Raw genomic sequence first — 18,667 nt, 5'->3', positions numbered from 1 at the left:
CCTCGTGGATTCGGCAGGAGCCCAATGCTCCAGGCAAGGGCCCTGGTGACTTATCTTATAAAAAAATCATCACCACTACCGCTCCGGAGTCTTAACAAGCGAGGCGTTGCCAATACCACAGATGCCTTTATTGTTCCTGGCACTCAAATCCCAAACCCATCTTCCCGCTGTCCCATCCTCTGCTACCCCCAAATTCAAACTCCCAGCATTCCACGCGGAGGAAAAACTACAACTCCCAGAAAGCTCTGCGCTCAGGCGGGCTCTAGAGGTTAGAAGCCGATGAATTTTCAAGGTTCGCGCGCTCATTTGCTATTGGTCCTCAAGGAGGCGTGGCCACGGGAGGTCCATGGCGGTGATTGGCCGGCAGCTCCTGCTGCTCAAGATCCCAGAGGAGGCGGCGGAGTCTGCGAAGTTCACGGTGCAGAGCATCATCTGTCACAGGACCCGTGAGGCTGAGGCGCGAGCTACCCAAGGGCAGGATGAGGGGAGGATGGGAAGAGAAGCTTTCGAAGATGTCCCCTAAGAGACGGAAGAACACAGAGTTAAATTCTGAAAATGGGCGTGAGGCAGCAATGTCAGGGAGGGCCGAAGCTACCTCACGCCGGAAGGAAGGAAAAGCTTAACACCCAGCAACTCCTGGAGCAGGGTCCCCTCGAACGTGACTCTTGGAATCCCCAAGCCTCATGGGAATTATAGTTCAGACTGAAAGGCCTCCGTTGCCTGGAAAACGGACCATGTGCTTGGGTTCTTGAGTCCGCGAGGTTGAAAGGAGGAAGGGCTGGGAACTTTGTTTCACAGATTCCTTAGAGTTGAGGGGCTTGGAGCCTGGCCTCTTAAGTGAGGGAGGTAGTCTGTGGGGGCAAAGAGGCTGGAGGCCTGACCCCTGGGAAAAAATAAGGAGCTGGGGGCTTGATCTCCTGTATCCTGTGGGAGAATCCTGTATCCTGGAATCCAGCACTTAGATCCTTAGATCCAGGGGGAGGAGAGAGCTAGGAAGAAGGAGGGCTTGGGGCTATGGACTGCTAGGTCCTGAGGACAGAGGAAAGCTGACCACCCTGATGCCTCTGGCCATATTTCTCCTCACCTGTGTCCACAGCATCTCGTTCTGCAGGGGGAGGATCCCAGGCAGGTGGAGGCCCGCGGCCAGGGCCCAGCTGGTAGTGGCTGAGCAGATGGTGCAGCTGAGCAGGGGTCAGTGTAGGATGGTCAGTTCGTAGGCTGCTCCATGAAGCCTGGTAGGAAGACCAGGTGAGAAATCTACAGTCATTATGGGAGAGCTGAGAAATCCTAAGTGGAAGCCCCTCCACAGGGAGCGTGGATGTAGTGGGTAGAAACTGGTGTCTCTGCAATGTCTTCCAAGACACTGTGAGGCCTGGCTATCACCAAAGTGAAGGTGGGAAAGGGCCTACTCTCAACTTTAAAAAAGAAAAATGTGATTTGCTTCAGAATACACGAGGAAGTAGAAGTAGGCTGTTGTGGAGAAGAAACAAATTGACCGTTGGTTTATGTTATTGTGTGCATATATGTTCATTCGACTGTGGCTACTTTTTGTATCTGTTTGAAAATTTCTGTACCTAACCTAGATCTAGGCAACAGAATCATCAATGTGATTAAAAACAGAGACTGAACCCAGATTGCCTGGCAACTCATTACCTTCTGGCAAACCACGGTGCCTCAGTTTCCTCACCTGTAAATTAGAGAACAGGAACTACCCAACAGGGCTGTTATGAGGATTCAAAAAGGCAAGATTGTAAAGTACTCAACTCTGACTGGTGCTTATTAAGTACTCTATAAAAGTTTGATAAATAAAAGTAAATAAATGAAATCAAGTGACCTAGCCTGCCTGATTCTATTTTTTTTTTTTTGTCTGAACAAAATTGTCAGTTAAAAACCTCCCCTACAAGGCTTAATTAGCATTCAATGAGAAGGGCTAAACACAGTATCGCACATTTAATTTATGTTCAATGAATGCTTTAAATGTCACATTTCTTGGTTCCATACCAGACTTCCTGAATCAGCATGTCTAAGGAGGAGACCCTGGAAACTATTATTAATAACTCCCACTGGGATTCAGATGTAGCCAGATTCAGACATTGATGTGGCTGGCTTCCTTCTAGCTGCCAATGCATCATCCATGGTGTCTGAGCTGGGACTGGGAATAACATAGAGCCCAAGGGGAGATCCAAGGGTAAGCTGAATACAGAGAATGGGTGAGTGGGGCTGGGGACCCAGAGATCAGGGTCAGAAGTCACCTTGAGCAGGGAGGTGCGAGGCACACAAAGCAGGTTCACAGCTATGGAGAGTTTCCGGAAGAACTCAGTGGCAATGTCACCCAGCCCAGCCCCCTGCAGCCAGTCCAAGACAAGATCCAGGTTGGTTCGGATTTGGACAGCTCGGGACCATTGATAGAAAGGTCGGCCTTGACCTGTGGGGGAAGCGTATGAGAAGCAATAGGTGCATGGACCCTGCCCTCCTGCCTCCCAGACCTTTCCTATCCTTCAGTTTGGGATCTGGAGCACACTCTCCGGAGCCCCTAAGGATGAGGCCTGAGCCTGTGATGTGTCTTAACTGACACAAGTCTCAGTGGTTCCTGTCTCTGCCTCCCAGCCCCTTTCCAGTCCAACCCTCACCTCGTTCCATCAGCGAGTTGAGAAGGGATGCATTGGAAAAGAAGAACAAGTAGCCAAAAGTCTGAGACACAAGGTCTGGGTGCAACTCGCACTGGCTGGTCAGTTCCAGGGCTGCTTGAAACACACCCAGGGTAGGTCTCAACCCTGGAGGCATGGCCCCCAGCTCAGCACCAGGCCCCGGCAACTCTGCTCCAGCTGTGAAAGGGTTACTATCCAGGAGAGCAGGCAGCGTTGAATACAGAGTCTGAGGAGATATAGAGATGCAAGCAAGAGATTGGATTACAACTCCCTGGAAGCTTCAGGATAGTGGAGCATGAAGATACCAGGGAGCTCCACCAAAGGCTTCTGGGAATTGTAGTCCATTCTACTTTCAACACCCTAAAGGTCTCCAAAAAGCAAATTCCTCCTTTCCAAATGGGTTCCTAGCATTCATCAGGCCTGGGATACCTCAAGTTTAAGAAAGGCTTTCCAGAAGTGTCTTGGGTATTTTAAGACCACCTCTGGTTCCTTACAGGACCTGTCGTTCTCAACAGAAACAGCTCAAGGAGAACAAAGGACATCGAACAAAGAGGCCCCCTTCAGTCAAAGATTTATTTATCCAAAATTCCCGAAGGAAGGGAAAAGAATGGAGAGTCAGGAAGTGGGAGTGGGATGGCAGTTAGCCAGTGGAAAGTGAGATCAGGCCAAGGACAGGAAATGAGGTCAGAGCCAAAGAAGAAACAAACCCATACTTGGCAGGGATATACAGGAAGTAAAGCCTTAGAGGAAAGAGCTTCACAAACCAAGGCTGCTCAAGAAATATAGAGATTATCTGTCCCAAAAGATCCCCTTTCATTTCACAGATAAGGAATCAGGCTTATCATAAGCCAGAAACTGTAAGAATTCCAACAAGCAATGTTAAGTTCAAGAGTGGTAGCAGGGGACTGGGGCAGAAAGCAGGTCCTGCAGGATGGGCACTCCAGGGAGAAAAAGGTTTGTGACTCAGAAAAGGGAATGAAGGGAATTCCCTGGTAGGGTTGGGGAACTAAGATCCCACAAGCTAAAAAACATAAAACTATTAAAAACTTTTTAAAGGAAAAGAAAAAACATTTTTTTTTTAAGAAAATGGAATGAATTCAAAGCTATAGGAAGTGAGGTCAGCAAACACAGAAAGACCTGGTTAAAGAAGCTGTTTAAATGACAGTGCCTATTCTAATTGACTGGAGGAGGGCATGGCAAACCGATACAGTATTCTTGCCTGGAGAATCCCATGGACAGAGGAGCCTGGTGGGCTACAGTCCATAGGGTCTCAAAGAGTCGGACATGACTGATTGACTAAGCACATTCTAATTGATATCTATCTATCACCTATCAAACTTATCAGTGACTTAAGAGTGGATGTAGAAAACAGGAGCTTGAGAAAGCAGTAACAGTGATATAGCCAGACAGCAAAGTCAGCTGATCAAGAAAGGATAGTTGCAGAGACAAGAAGTCAGAAAGGCAGGAAGTGATGTAATCTCAAACAGGAAGCAGTCTCAGAACAGCAAAGTAGGGGGCTGGCCTGTGGGGACATGGGAAGTGATGTCAGAGAAGCAGGAAACTTTGTCAGGTCAAATAGGAAGTGACATCAGAGCAATGTGATATAGTTCAAATAGGAAGTGATGCCATGCCAAACAGGAGGCATACCTTGGTGAGGTAGTAGACAGACTGCTGGAAGGTACACATGATGACCTCATCCAGGAGGGCCATTGCCTCATCACATAATTCCAAGTCATTGCAGAGTTGTGGGTCTGAAGACAGGCATAGGAGTGAGAAGGAGAACCAGGCCCCCAGGTGCAGGGAATGGCTGGGGGTTTGGACAAACATGGGCCTGGGTCAGGGCTCACCTTCCTGGTCGGCCTCCTTCTCCATCTCTAGCACCTTCTCCTGCACAAAGCTCAGTAGCTCCGTGGTGTTGGCCATCCATAGCATGAGTGGCCGCAACTCCACAGACACAGTCTCAGGGGTCAAGGGCACCTCAGGAACCCCCTCAGGGTGGCTGGAAAAAGGGGAAAGGGCCTGTAATCATTGCCCAACCCCCATCATAATGTTCAAACCCAGAGATCTGGGTCTAACTGGGGACAGAGTCCAACCCTCATTTCACAATTAGAAAGTTGAGTCCCAAAGAAACTTGCAGTAAAACAGGCATGGAAAAGTGAACATAGAACTGGCTGCAAATCCTCCTGACCGCTACATCCCTCTTGACCCTTCTCACCAGAGTTTCTCTTACTTTTCTGGCTGACGGTCTCCAATTTCCTTAATCTTTTCCTGTGGAACAGTAAGATCAGAATCAAGGTGAGGGGGATGAGGAAGAGAGGCCATGAGTTAATGCCCTGGTTTTCCTTTTGACAGAGATTCTCCTCACTTTTCAAGCAGGCTCTAATCTGTACAGCAGAAACTCACACAACATTGTAAATCAACTATATTCCAATAAAAAAAATTTAATGAACTCTGATCCTCAAGCTTCAGAATAATCAGTTCTCTTCTTACATTTTAAAACACACACCCCTATGATTATAAGTGGTCTGTCTCCCCTTAGGTCTAGTTCTGCTCAAGTGGAGTTTCTTCTTACCCCTCAAAATTTCCTAAACCTTTTCTCTAACTAGGGCTCGGCTCAATAGGATGCAATTCCCCCCTACACTCTAAATGGTTTCTCCCCAGCAAATCCGTTTGTTGGTCCTATGGGTTTGCTCTCCTCGGGCTCCAAGAATGGTCTCGCCCACTATGGCGCCAAGCTTCAGGCCCAATGGGCTCCCCACCTCACTTCTCACAATGGTCTCTTTGAACTTTTCACCCAGTGCGATCTCTAACCCCACTCCATCTCACAGAATGGTTTCTCCCACTATCCCACACCTGCAAAGATAAGTACTACTGTACTGCCTTCTCTTCAAGCACTGTGGATGAAACCACAATTACCAGCATCCCGTGGGGCCCCTTGCCCCAGAGGCATCCTGGGAGATGTAGTTTTGTTCTGCCAAACTACGAAACTAAGGTTTGAGATGGCAAGAGGAGGCTGGGCAAGGACTTGGGGCGCAGAAGAGTCTGGACGGCGGTTGGGGGAGCTCACCCAGACAGTCTCCTTGATAAGACGGGCCAGGCGACCCAGCAGGCGCGGCAGGTGGCCCAGCTCCAGCTCCCGAGCTGAATGCTGCACACAAAGCGCCAGCAGCGTGGCCGGCCCCAAGGGTGGCAGGTCCCCGGCGCCAGCCGCCGCGGTGCGCACAATCTCGCCCAGCAGCGCCTCTTCTTCGCGGGGTCGGAAGCGCAGCACGGGCTCCCGGCCGTCCAGGTAGGCTGCCAGTGCCTCGCCGCGTTCCTGCAGGCCACGACCGCACAGGCGGCAAGAGAAGGCCCAGCCGGGGCCTGGCGGCGTGGCCCCGGGGCGTGCAGGGAGCCACGGTGGTCGCGCCGGCCCCGAGCCCCCAGCGCGGGGGTCCTTGTACATGAACAGGAAGTGCTCGCCCAGCCCCAGCAGGTCTCCCGGATGCAGCTCGGCCTCCCTCAGCAATAGGCACCCATTGTGCGTGACCGGGGCTCCCCGGGATGGGCGCACCATCGCCGGGGGCTCAGGACCCGCACGCACTGTGCAGTGACGCGGCAGGATGTCCGGGGCGTTGAGAAAGGTGTCCACATACGGGGCTGGGGACCCACCGCGCGCCGAGGAGTTGCCACCTCGGCCAAACACGTGCTGCTCCCGCGTCATCACATACACCACGAAGTCCTGGGGGAAAGTGAAGCTGCACTAAATGAAACTACTCCACGAGGAATGGATGTTCCCAAGGAGATACCTTTCCCACAACCGACTGTTCCGTCAACCACATCTCTTGAATGAGCACTTCCAAGGAGATCTCCTGGGATCCCAAAGAACTCACTAATTACCTCCCACTTCCCATGAGTGGACTCTTCAAAGGCACTTCCTATGGTGAACTGTCCCGTAAGTCCATCCTGAAGACTGGATAGGAGGAAACCCCTTTTTTGACAGGGGCTCTACCATTTCCCTCCCTCAAAGAATGGATGCTTCCCAGCAGATCTTTTTCCAATGGCTTCTGCCATCTTCTCACCTCCTCTGAAAGGACGCCTTCAAGGCAGTCCCTTGATTCTCCCATAACATTACTAAAATGGACTCTCCCACTACACTCACCCTCAATGGCCCTTCCCAAGGAAACCTTCTTTCTCCTAGGAACTCTCCCATTTCCCTACTCCTGGTCCTGAATGCCCTTCATGCCCCTTCCAATAATAGCTAGTCTCAGTTTTCCCAAAGCAAGGATACCTTTAAAGAGACTTCCCCCTCAAACAAAGGTTTCTTCCATTATCTCCAGCCCATGAATATACACTTCCAAAGAGACCCACGTTCCATGATGGACTCTCATTTTTTCCCCACCCCATGATGAATTCACTTCCAAGGAGACATAATTCTACAGTGGACTCACTTGTTCCCCACTCCCCCCCCCCATGATGGAACATTCCAAAGGCACTCTTCCTCCCATCAGTGGTTGCTCTCAATATTACCATCCCCAAAAAAGACATCTCCAAGGAGATCTCCATATAGCGGCACTTTAAGTAACCTCATCTTATAAATGGATGTTTTCAAAGAGACCCTATTACAATGGAGTGGCCCATTTCATCCACTAAATGAAGAGGTGGATTCCAGAAGACCTATTCCTGAAAAAAGACTCTCCTATCTGCAGCCTATAAAAATGGAAGCACATTTCTGACCCCTTCCTAAAGGAGAGCCACTGTTCCTCATTCACAGCTGAGAAAATAGGCATCCCAATAGTAATAAACCCCCTCCTACAGTGAACTCTCCCATTACCGCCACCTTATAAATGCTCATTTCTAAAACCCCTTACTAGGTTTCCCTGGCGGCTCAGTGGTAAAGAATCTGCCTGCAGTCCCTGATCAGGGAAGATCCCACATACATGGAATAACTAAGGCCATGGGCCTATGGAGCTTGTGCTCAATACTGAGCTTGTGCTCTAGAGCCCGTGAGCCACAACTGCTGAAGCCCGTGAGCCCTAGAGCTGGTGCCCTGCCACAAGAAAAGCTGTCGCAATGAGAAGCTCTTGCACCACAACTTGAGAGTAGCCCCTGCTTGCCACAACTAGAGAAAGCCTGTGCGAAGCAACGAAGACCCAGCACAGCCAAAAATAAATAAATAAACTTTAAAATATGTATGTATTTTAAATCCCCTTACCACAATATATTGTTTCATCTACCTCTCAAGAAAAATGGATCTTTCCAGTCTGACCACCTTCTGAAGGTAAAACCTCCCACTCTCCATCCCTGTCTGGAGGAACGGGAATGGTCCAAAATACACAAATCCCCTTTTTACAAGAGGTTTTCCTGTTCCTTAACCGCCAAAGGGCTTCTTCCACTGCACTTAAAATGAACTCTCAGATTACAGACACCCATGGATAGAACTCTTATTCCTGTTCCCAAGGAATGGACACTTCCAATGAATTCTCTTACAAAGAAATTTCTCATGAATCCCAGCTGAAGAAATGAACGTTTCCAATGTTTCCCTCTCTTTCCATAACCTACTTTCTTATACTCTCAGAATAGATCCTTCCAATTTGACCACCTTTTCACAATAGAGCTTCTGATTTGCCAACCCTGCCTGCAGGAATAAGCTGTTGTAATATATACACACCCTGTTCTACAGTGAACTTGCCTTGTCCTGTTGCCCCAACAAGGAGGAGTGAATTCCTCCAATGGAAGTTCCTTGAATAGTTGTAACCTGTCACCCATATATACAGCCAAATGACCTAACCCAATTGGATCCCTCTCTGAGAGTAAAAATGGAACTGTTCAATAAACTCCACTGCCTTCCAGAAGAGCCTTTCCCATTAGTCCCAGGGGCACCCTGGCTGGACCACTATTACCCAAAGGTGGACTGAAGCATAAGAATGAGTCTCCTAATCGTCACTCTTTGCACCCCATGGACTGTAGCCTGCTAGCGCCTCTGCCTGTGGGATTCTCCAGGGGATCTTCCCATCCCAGGGATCAAATGCAGGTCTCCTGCATTGCGGGAAGATTCCCATCTGAGCCAGCAGGGAAGCCCTAATCATCATTATCATTACACACACACACACACACGAATATTTTCAATAATACATTTCTTTAATGAAATAACTTAGCACTGACCCCAAACTGCTAACCCTTTCTTCCTCTCTGCTCCCCAACACTCAAACAGGTTCTCCTATCACCATTCAAATATGTAAAATAGAAGAACTAGTACCACTGGCCCCCATCAACAATGGTCAAAATCCTTCCAGAGTAAACCGTCAACTTTAAAAAGTGATGTAATCCACTTCTTCCAAAACCATATAGGCTTACCCAGGACAAGATTCCATATATCAATCAAATTAGCTCCCTCCCCAGGAGATACTCTTCCATTACTCCTCCTCAAGAAATAGAAGCTTTCCAAGAGGGTCATTCTAAAATAGGTTCTCCTGGGAATTCCTTGGTAGCCTAGTGGTTAGGATTCAGGCTTGCACGGCCAAGTCCCGAGTTCAATCCCTGGTCAGGTAACTAAGATCCCGCAAGCAGCTTGGTGCGGCCAATAAAAATAAAACAGGCTCTCCCAATCTTTTCTGGTGGGAGACAGTGCTTTCCCCAACTTTGAACGGAATGAGTCATCTCCTACTTATCCCTCCAGTGAAATCCTTCTCCGAGATCTATCTGAACCCTCCCACTCTCTTCTCTGACATTATTTCCTCCTCTAGAACCTGACTGGAACCATGTGTGTGCATGCTAGGTGGCTACAGTCGTGTCAAACTCTTTGCAGTCCTATGGACTGCAGCCTGCCGGGCTCCTCTGTCCATGGGGATTGTCCAGGTAAGAATACTGGAATGCGTTGCCACGCCTTCCTTCAGGGGACCTTCCCTACCCAGGGATTGAACCCATGTCTCTTACGTCTCCTGGTCTCCTGCATTGGCAGATGGGTTCTTCACCACTTGCCAGCACTACCTTCCAACAAACCTGAGGCTAATACGACCCTCGGAATTCTGGGAGTTGTAGTTCTGTCGCCCATTCAACCAAAGGGTGGGACATAGGTCTCTCTGGAGGTTAGGCTGCGCTTACCTGGGCGTCCTGGTAGCCCTGCAGCAGCAGGAAATAGGGGCGGTTGCTGGGGGCCTGGATGAGGCACTGCGTCAACTGATCGAAGTCGCCGGGGTCTACAGGTCCAATTTGGGCGTCGGCTGCCCCTGGGGCCATGCTAAGGGCCTGCTGCCTGCGCTCCTGCTGCCGCCGCCGCCGCCCTTGCAGACTGAGCTCCGATACGCTCCGCCGCAGGGACAGGTTTTCCGAGCGCTCCTTGCCCCCGGACCCAGCCGGGGTCCCTGACCCAGATCCCGGGCCGGGACTGGCCAGCGCCGCCCCACCGGACGCCGCCCGGGAGCGGTTCTTCTGTGGCCGCCACGAGGGGGCGCCTGTGCCTGCGGAGAGAGATGGAGAGCGATGAGACGGAGACTGAAAAGAGGCAAAGGGAGAGACTGGTTTAGAGAGCTAGAGATTATAGACAGTCGGCTGCTTCCCATGTTTAGATTTTTGCATATGCCGTTCCCTGTGCCTGGAACACGCTTCCTGCCTGAGTCCTGCCTATCTCGTAATTTCAACTCATAAATTCATTTATTCTTTCAGTTGGTAATTTTTGAACCCGTACTATGTGCCAGGCACTGTTGTAAGTGTTAGGAACTTCACGATGAACTGAGATGATCCTGCACCAAGGAAGAGAAATCACTTCCTCTTGAACACCTTTTCTTGACATTCCAAGTCGAAGCAAAGAAGAGCCGTGGTGGGGGCTATGAACTTTGTCACACGCAGCAGACTGACACCTAACTGTTACCCAGTGGAAATGAGCTGAATGAGTAAACTGATGTGTTTCTCACTGGGCTGTGGAATCTAGGAGACGGGAGCTTCACTTGTCAGCGACCCCATTGTACTCCCCAAGGGCCCTAGGTAATGTGTGGCTCACAGGTGTCCAATGAATGCTTTTTATTGGGCGGGGTGGAATAACGATGGTTATAATTGCCATTCTTTACTTAGCAACTACCATGTGCCAGTTGTTTTTGCTTAGTCGCTAAGTCGTGTCTGATTCTTTGTGAACCCATAGACTGTAGTCAATCAGGCTCCTTCGTCCATGGGATTTCCCAAGCAAGAATATTGGTCGTGGTGGTTTAGGCCCTAAGTCGTGTCCCACTCTTGCTACCCCATGGACTGTAGTCTGCCAGGTTCCTCTAACGTGGGATTCTTCAGACAAGAATACTGGAGTGGGTTGCCATTTCCTTCTTCAGGGGATCTTACCAACCCAGGGATTGAACCTGCGTCTCCTGCAGTAGCAGGTGGATTCTTTACCGCAGAGCCAAATGCTAGGCCCCCAGGTAGCCTGGTCTTCCGCCAATACAAATACCTCTTCATTTCTCGTACACTACCCTCAAGCTCCCTCTCACGGTTTGCAGTCAATCTAGCCTAAAGTCACCTGCTCCAAGGCCCACCCTTCTGAGGACCCACTGCGGATTCTTAGGCCGCGACCTAATATCTCATTTCCTCACTTTCCAAGCCTATCTTCCTTCTAGCCTCCATCCGCATAGGCCCTGTCTCTCACGAACCGACTCATCCTTCTAGTGAGAGGCCACCTGCCATGAGGACCACTCACCCCCGCGCGCGACATCTCTGCCTTCCTATCACTCGATTCCGCGGCCGGGTCCCAGCATCGCAGGCTCCGTCCGTCAACTATGCACCTATCCCACGGGCGACGTCCCCCGGCCTAGCGCATCTGGCTGACTTAGACCCCGCCCCAGCTCCGCCTTCCACTGAACAGTGCTTTAGGCCCCGCCCAATCCCCCCGTTTCCCTCAGACCCCGACCCACCAGCTCCTCTGGCCCCGCCCGCCACGACTCCGCCCCCAGCCCCAGCCAGCCCTCTGCAGGCCCCGCCCCCAGAGCCCGCTCACCGTCGCCGTCCGCCGCCCCGAAGGCCTCCTGCTCCAGGCGGCGCGCCTCCTCGCGGCCTCGCAGCTCGAAACGCCGCGCCCAGCCTGGCCGCGCCCGCCACAGCTCCTGCACCAGCAGCGGGCGCTCCGAGTCGCCCAGCACGCGCAGGTGCTCCGCCCGCCACTCGCCGCTGCCCACGGCGCCCGCCGCGGGCCGGCCGAGGGCGTCGCACAGCGCGAAGGCGTCCACGCAGCTGCTCTCGCCGGGGCCGCTGCCAGGGCTGCCGGCCAACCCATAGCGCTCCAGCGCCTCGGCCACCAGCTCGCGCGCGGTGGAGCGCGCCGTGGCCAGCACGCTCTTGTAGTTGGCGCCCGAAGCCAACCCAGCGCCAAAGATCTTGAGGACCCCCGGGGGCGCCGTGGCGCGTGTGGCCAGTGGAGGCTCGGGGGCCACACCCGCCGCCAGCTCCGGCAACTTCTTCTCGCTGGCCCAGCGCTGCGCGGCCCCCGGGGTCCCAGGGCCTCCCGCGCCACCGGACCCCGTGGTTCCGGTGCCCGAGCCCCGAAAGAGCTGAGAGATGCGCTTGGCACGGCTCCCTGAGGCTCCCCCGGCTGCCTTGACCGCACCCACTCGCCGCAGCTCCACGTGAGGCGGCGGCGGGGGCAGCGGCTCGCTACTGCGGCTCCCCGTGTCCGAAGACGACGACCTGGGAGCCCGCCGAGGAGCACAGAACCAGGAGAGAGGCCCGAAAGACATGCAGAGACGGGGATGGGGGTTAGAGAAAGAGGGAAGTGGGCAGAGACCCGGGTGCGGAGCAGGGACCGAGACCCGGAGAGGGAGGGACAGACACCCAGAGATAGGGGGACAGATGCCCACAGATGGGCGAGAGACGCGGGGTGTATGGAGATGGGGTGGGCACAGGCCAGAGGCAAAGAGAGAGGGAGAGAAAATAAATAAAGGCGAGTCCCGCAGAAGGAAATTCCAAGAGGTGAGCAGAGAGGGGAGGAAGGAAGGTGAATCAAACCGCTACTTCTTCTGTCCGGCTCCCCGTGTCCACCCGGCCTAAACCCATCTCCAGGCCCAGAACTCCCCTCGCCCCGTCCCTCTACCACTGGGCCTCACTGTTTCCCCACCGCCCACCATCTCACTTGCCCATTCAGGACAGGAACTGGAGCCAGCTCTTTCCGGGTCCCTGGCATTACCCAGTGCAGGGACTGGGCCATAAACAGAGGTAGGTAGGAGGCAGGTGGGGCAGGGGCTAGCGTCGTGAGGAGGTGGGCACTCACTTGACAGAGGCGGCGCTGGGCCAGCGTCGTCCCAGCTTGGCCAGCTGCTTCCTGGGAGAATTGATCCACAGGCCCACCGGGAGATGGAGCTTCCCGAAGCGGGGGCTTCCGCCCTCCTTCCGTTCACCAGACAGCATGGCCCTAAGGGAGGGTGGGGAAGACCCCAGCTCCTGAGGTCTCCGGAGGTAGGGATGGGGTGGAGGGGGACCTGGACTCCTGAGTCAGAGGGAAGAGTGGTATGGGGCTCAGACTCCAGAGTCTGGTTGGAGGAGGGGATGGGAGCCCGGATTGTTGCTGGGATGGAGGGTGGCTGGGGACTGACTCCTAGGTCTGAGGAAGGGAGGAGGGGACTGGACTCCTGGATGCCCGGCTCTTACCCTGCTTCGGGTCCCGCCAGCACCCGGGGGCCCTGTCTCCGTTTGCCCTGGTTGGCTCTTGACCCCGCGGCTCCCGTTCAGCCTTTGCCTCTGCCCCAGCTCCCAGCACTGGGTGGGGGACAGGAAAAGGCAAGAGGAAACCGGCAGGAAGAGCGGGGAGGGGGCGTCCTGTGAGGGGACAGGGCCTGGGGGAGGAGATCTGGGGAAGGCTGGCCCTGCCCCACTCCTTGATTCTGGAGTCACATAGCTGCCAGTTGGTCCCTTCCAGGCCCCACAGGGCCCGGGGGTCCCAGCCCCTCCTTTCTCGGACAGAAGACCATCCCCAAACCTCTCTTGGGGGGTGAGGGGACACCAAAAGTTAGAATCAGTCCGGGGGAGTGAGTCATATACTTGGACCACCAGATAAATATTTATTTTTCTCCTGGATTCTTTGATCTTTTCCTTTGAAACCCCCGAGTCCTAAGCAGCTCGACTGCCAGTGCTGAACCGGGACTTTATGAAATCGACCACTTTGCCAGACCGAGAGAAAAGGATCCTGATGGGAGTACACAGAGTGGAAACAGGTTAGGTCCTCACTGAGTGAGGACCACCCCTCCCGGTCTCCCCAGGTTTGATCTTATTCTAGCAGTGATCCAAACTTCGCCCTCCTTAGATGAGCCCGGTTCCCAAAGGCAGTACCGCTCTGAGCGTTCCTCGGCTCGCAGACCCCCGCCTGCATTGGGTAGCGGGAAACCCCGCCTCTCACTCCAAGCCCTGCCTACTTCAGTGGGCGGCTCACGCTGTTAGAACGCAGGCTGTGAGCACCACTAAGCCCCAGATCAGCACCGCGAACAGGCGTCTTCTCAGCACTTGCTCCGGCTTCGGAGCCTGTGGCTCGACGGTTGTCTCGGGGCGATCCAAAGCCACCTCTCCCAGGGCCGTCTCATTCTGAGTTTCGGTGTTTGGTGACGGTATCTCCTCCTGGATTCTTTTGGGCAAGACTGACAGAGGGGGGGTAAGAACGATCCTGGGAGAGCGCTAAGGTCCTGCCAAGACCAAGGCAAGTTCTCCCCGCAGCAAGCCGCCCCAGGACCCAGGCCCTCCGGGACATAATCACGCCTCCAACTGCTTGAAGCCGGGACACACCCAGAGGGGAGCCCTGGCAGGGTGACAAGGAGCCTTACTCGGGGCAGGAAGCCACACCCTCGTGGCCTGAAGCCACACCCCGACAGGAAGTAATGCCCATAGGCCACGCCCCTGAAGCAAGCCACCCGCCTGGAACCGGGCGCCCCAAAAACTTAGGACCCTGAATCCCACTTCTCTCAACTCTGAAGCACTGACCTGTGACGTGAAAATAGATGATCGTGGCTGGACTGGATTGTATGGAACCCAGCTCGCAGCGATAGGTACCTGCATCCTTTGGACGCACCATGGTCTTGCTCAGGATGGGCTCCTTCCCCTTGGACACCAAGGTCTCAGAATTGTTCTTCCAAACCTAGACCCAAGCTCAAGGGGTCACAGAGGCCTGGGGAATTCAGGGATTAGGGGAGCACAGGGCTTCAGTGGGGAGGTGGGAGTCCAGGGTGTACTGTTCAGGATGTGAGGTCCCAGGGGGTAAAAGGAAGTCAGACTTGGTTGGTCATAGGTCATGGGCATTGTGGATGCAGGCCTGTGGATACAGGGGCTAGGGGTGCTCATACAAGCCTGATGGACTTGGAGTTCAAGGGTAACGGGAGTTGGAGGGCCCCACCCTGTAAAAGCTGTAATCGGTCAGGCCTTGAGAGATTTTATGCCAGTTGAGCTCACAGTCCAGGATCATGTCTTCCATTTGATGGACCTTGACTTTGCGCTCTGGGAATAGGGGGTTACTCTCAAGATTCTGGGCCCTCTCCCAACCCCCTTCCACTTGGCCTCGCCCCGCCTGTCCTCCAGGTCTGGCTCCAGTCTCCGCCCTCTTTAGACTCGGTCTCTCCTCTGGCTCCGCCCCTCTGGCGCCACGCCCTCCGGCTGGGCTCGGCTCTCTCACCTCCGCAATTCTTAGACTTTCGACAAGTGTGAACCTCCTTCTGGCAGGTACTGCACCAGATGAGAGGCTGCAACATCAAACCTGAATGGGCAAGATCGAGGCTGTGTTCTCCCAACCAAGAGGCGGGGCTGAAAGGAGAAGACAGGGCCGAGGGCTGGGGCGGGATCAAGAGCCGAATCTCCAAGGAGGCCAGTCAGGGGCTGGAACATAGCCCTGTAGGAAGTCGGCTCTAACTAGGCTCAGGAAAGAGTGCAAAAACTATATGACCATTTCCCCCAAGAAGTCCAAGGAATATTGGAGACCCAGGACCCTCTCGAAGAGGAGAATGAGACGCAGACCCAAAAGAGAGACTGGGTGTTGACAGGGCAGGGGTGGGGGATGGACGACCATTTCCCATAATCGAGACTTACCACATTTGTTGGGACAAAAAGCTGCCTCGGAAGAAACAATAAAAGAGAGAGAGAGAGAGAATAAGATTCCTAAGTTAAAGGGGATGAGAGAAGGGGTGAAGGAGCAGGCTAGGGCTTGGGCTCTCGCATTTGAGAAAGGAAAGATATGGGTATCTGGATCCTTGGGTCTGAGGGGGCAGGGGGTTGGGAGGGCTGACGGATCAGAGAAGCAGAAGGCGGGGGACAGGGACTCTAGGATTGTGAAAGGAGAAGCCTGTGGTGCCAGACTCCCATCTTCTCTCACCCTCTTTTTGAAACTGAGCAGCGTAGCTGGCAAAGGTCTTCTTTGCCAGATGCAACATCCATAACATCTCCTTCACGAAGAGCTCACCTGGGAAGAAGCAGGCAGACTGCAGAGTAGTCCCCACCCCCACCCTCCTGCCCCTCCCAGATATGAGGTACCCGAAGTTGGCCTCTGTCTGCAGAGCCTGGCATTCAGCTTTCTTGTCTTCTCAGGTTAGGACAATAAAAATGGAAAGACCACTTAACAGAATGCTGGCTCCAGAGTCCAGTACCTGACCACCAGACCAGGGGTCACCAGCAATCACTTCCCTGAGTTTCTGGAAGCCCTCTCTGGCCCGCTCTGAGCATTTACCTTTTGCATCGCTATCTGTGATGCGTTTCATATCCTTCAGCAAACTCCAGGATGCCTTTTCCAGTGTGGCCTCATCTGGGGGGGGGGAGCGGGGGGCGCGGAGGAGAGATAACCCCCAGATTCCAAGCATTACTGTCAATTCCGCTCACTTAGTCTTACAAACTACAGTACCCATGGGGCCAGTGGACAAGGGTAGGTAAAAGGGTTACCCCCCACCCCGTTGCCTTCTGGGAGTTGTAGTTTTATTACATAAAATTGCAGGATAAAAGGTAGGGAAACTGTATTTGCCAGCCCTTGGGGAACCCCAGAATCTGCATCCCAGCCTTTTCCAATCCCTAACCTAGGAGATTCTGCCTTCAGTCCTTTTTCTCCAGCACCTCCCAGCGACCCTAGCCCCAGAACCCTTCCTTTCCCAGGATCCAGGAGTCGATCTCCACCCTCACCGACAACCCCCATATAGGAGTCCTCGTCAATCGGCAGGTCCTTGAACTCTTCCACTGCCTGCTTTATCTTTTCCATCACTTTTTTGTGATGATTGGCCTCCAGGTGGCCAGGCAGGTAATCCATCTCCAAGGAGTTTAGCGCCTCCCTGACCTTCGGATCACAAATGACACAGCCCCTGGCAGGAAATAGGCAGCCGGCCAGAGTCGCCACCAGGAGGGGAAGCCCCCGCGGCCCCATTGCGACCAGAGTGCGCAGTCCGTGCCGAACTCCGGGGAGGGTCTTCTTACCCCCACCCGAGAAGGTGAACGCTAGATGAGAGCAGCCCTTCCCCGAGACTAACGGAACCCCAACTGGCAGGGCGCACACTTCTCATTAGAGAACCGAGGAGTCCTGAAGCGCTCTACGCCCGACCTTGACTCCTGACTGTCGTACCCTCGAACACTAGGGTTCGCTGAAGAGCCCACGTTCTGAGAGCTTTTAGAGAGAATGACCAAGCCACGTCCTTCCAACTCTAATCTTTTCCCACTACTAAAATTAAGAATTTTGTTGGGGGTGAGGGTAAGGTTGGTTGCGTGGTAGAGAAAGCACTTGATTGGGGTCACAGTCACGGTTTGCCCCTTGCTAGGAACGCCCACAACCGCCTCCTCCCAGCTACCCACGTGAGGCCCCAGATTCCCAAGAGAGAGTCCCTGGAGTTTCCTAGGCCCCGCCCAGAATCCCAACTCTTAGTCTGATTGGATCGCGACTAAAGGAGGGCCCCACCTATCGCTCCATGATGTCACAGCTGCCTTTTCAGACTAGAACTTTCCCAGCATCTACCGAATGGGAAGATCCCTGTCGGCTCTGATTTCCAGAACCAAGGAAAGGGCTTCAAGCTTTCAGTCTCCTCGCCTTTCAGGGCCCCGACTCAGGCTTTGGGCTAGATGCCCACGACCCTTTAGAAACCCTGTCGTCGAGCCACGAAAACGTAGGAAAAGATCCTTTCTAGCCCTAGGACTACACTTCCCAGAAGGCCCCGGGTGTCTCCCTAGCTCATTACCCCAGCCGACCCGTAGCTTTATGGGAAATGTAGTTCAAGAATTATAATCTTTGTTCACGCCCCACCCCACCTTCTCTCTCCAGCTTGTGGGGCTGGATACCAGGGTCCCAGAGGAGAGGTCTGGGGGCCAATGCAGAGAGTCTCCGAGGAAGGTATTGGGTCTCTGAGACCACAAATCACACAAGTAGGGCACCAACAAAGAAGGAACTCATGTCCCAAGAAATGAGAAGTCCCCTGAAGTTCCACTCCTTTACTCCTACTCATGCACCCTCATGCACACAAGTCTCCAAAAAACCTGCAGAGACGGGTTGGTGGTGTGGATTTTAATTCATACATCCCTCTCTCCCACTACGGTAGTCGAGTATGGACTGGTTCCCCAAAACTCCCTGAGAAAACTAGAAAAGGTCTCAAATTCTCAGACAACTCTGTAATAAATGTATCTACCTTCATTCCTTTCAAAAAGCCTCATGGAAGTTCTAAAAATCTGAGTCAATAATTCCATTCTCTGGGACTTCCCTGGTGGTCCAGTGGTTAAGACTTTGAGCTTCAAATGCAGGGGTTGCGGGTTCCATCCCTAGTTGAGGAACTAAGATTCCCCCATGCTGTCCTGCATGGCCACAAATAATAATAATAATAATAATCCCATCCTCTTGTCCAGAGCCTGTGCTCCTGTCTGGGTTGGAGACCAGTCTGGAGTCTGCATACCTTCTGATTCTTTCATCCTTCACTTGTCCAAAGCCAGACTTAGAGGTTCTGTGAATTCAGGGACAGAGAGTGGCTGGTAAGGGACACAATACCCACTGTTTTCTGCAAGCCCAGAAGGCACCCTTATGCCAGCGGTATTCTGTCTGTGCTCAGTCAGTCGTGTCCAACTCTTTGTGACCCCAT

At 53.3% G+C, this 18,667-nt stretch overlaps 2 protein-coding genes across 5 annotated transcripts; both read right to left on the bottom strand.

Moving 5' to 3' along the window:
- Window positions 1–106: 106 nt before the first annotated feature.
- On the bottom strand, window positions 107–13,384 carry RASIP1 (Ras interacting protein 1). Its single transcript, XM_055411668.2, has 12 exons — window positions 13,248–13,384; window positions 12,871–13,011; window positions 11,605–12,290; window positions 9,732–10,087; window positions 5,716–6,369; window positions 4,879–4,916; window positions 4,496–4,647; window positions 4,296–4,399; window positions 2,631–2,874; window positions 2,253–2,425; window positions 1,085–1,232; window positions 107–519 (listed from the first exon to the last, which is right to left on the bottom strand). The coding sequence occupies exons 2-12, from the start codon at window positions 13,005–13,007 to the stop codon at window positions 320–322; spliced, it is 2,892 nt and encodes a 963-aa protein (XP_055267643.1). The 5' UTR covers window positions 13,008–13,011; window positions 13,248–13,384; the 3' UTR covers window positions 107–319.
- Window positions 13,385–13,643: 259 nt separating this feature from the next.
- On the bottom strand, window positions 13,644–18,345 carry IZUMO1 (izumo sperm-oocyte fusion 1). Of its 4 annotated transcripts, none has more exons than XM_088830136.1 (9): window positions 18,224–18,345; window positions 16,297–16,371; window positions 15,946–16,032; window positions 15,663–15,683; window positions 15,253–15,333; window positions 14,977–15,077; window positions 14,568–14,721; window positions 14,026–14,227; window positions 13,644–13,782 (listed from the first exon to the last, which is right to left on the bottom strand). In XM_088830136.1, exons 1-9 carry the CDS (start codon window positions 18,279–18,281, stop codon window positions 13,707–13,709), a joined length of 855 nt encoding a protein of 284 aa, XP_088686262.1. In that variant the 5' UTR covers window positions 18,282–18,345; the 3' UTR covers window positions 13,644–13,706. The 4 variants fall into 4 exon arrangements, with proteins under 4 accessions (XP_088686262.1, XP_055267670.2, XP_088686261.1 ...); XM_055411695.2 differs by lacking the exon at window positions 18,224–18,345 and adding an exon at window positions 16,740–17,118; XM_088830135.1 differs by lacking the exon at window positions 18,224–18,345 and adding an exon at window positions 16,740–17,118 and having other exon boundaries at window positions 14,637–14,721.
- Window positions 18,346–18,667: the final 322 nt, after the last annotated feature.

Source organism: Moschus berezovskii, chromosome 22 (assembly GCF_049115385.1).
Source record: "Moschus berezovskii isolate FMDL1 chromosome 22, NW_MosBer_1.0, whole genome shotgun sequence".
Classification (NCBI taxonomy): Eukaryota; Metazoa; Chordata; class Mammalia; order Artiodactyla; family Moschidae; genus Moschus; species Moschus berezovskii.
This window is presented reverse-complemented; position numbering and strand designations above follow the sequence as displayed.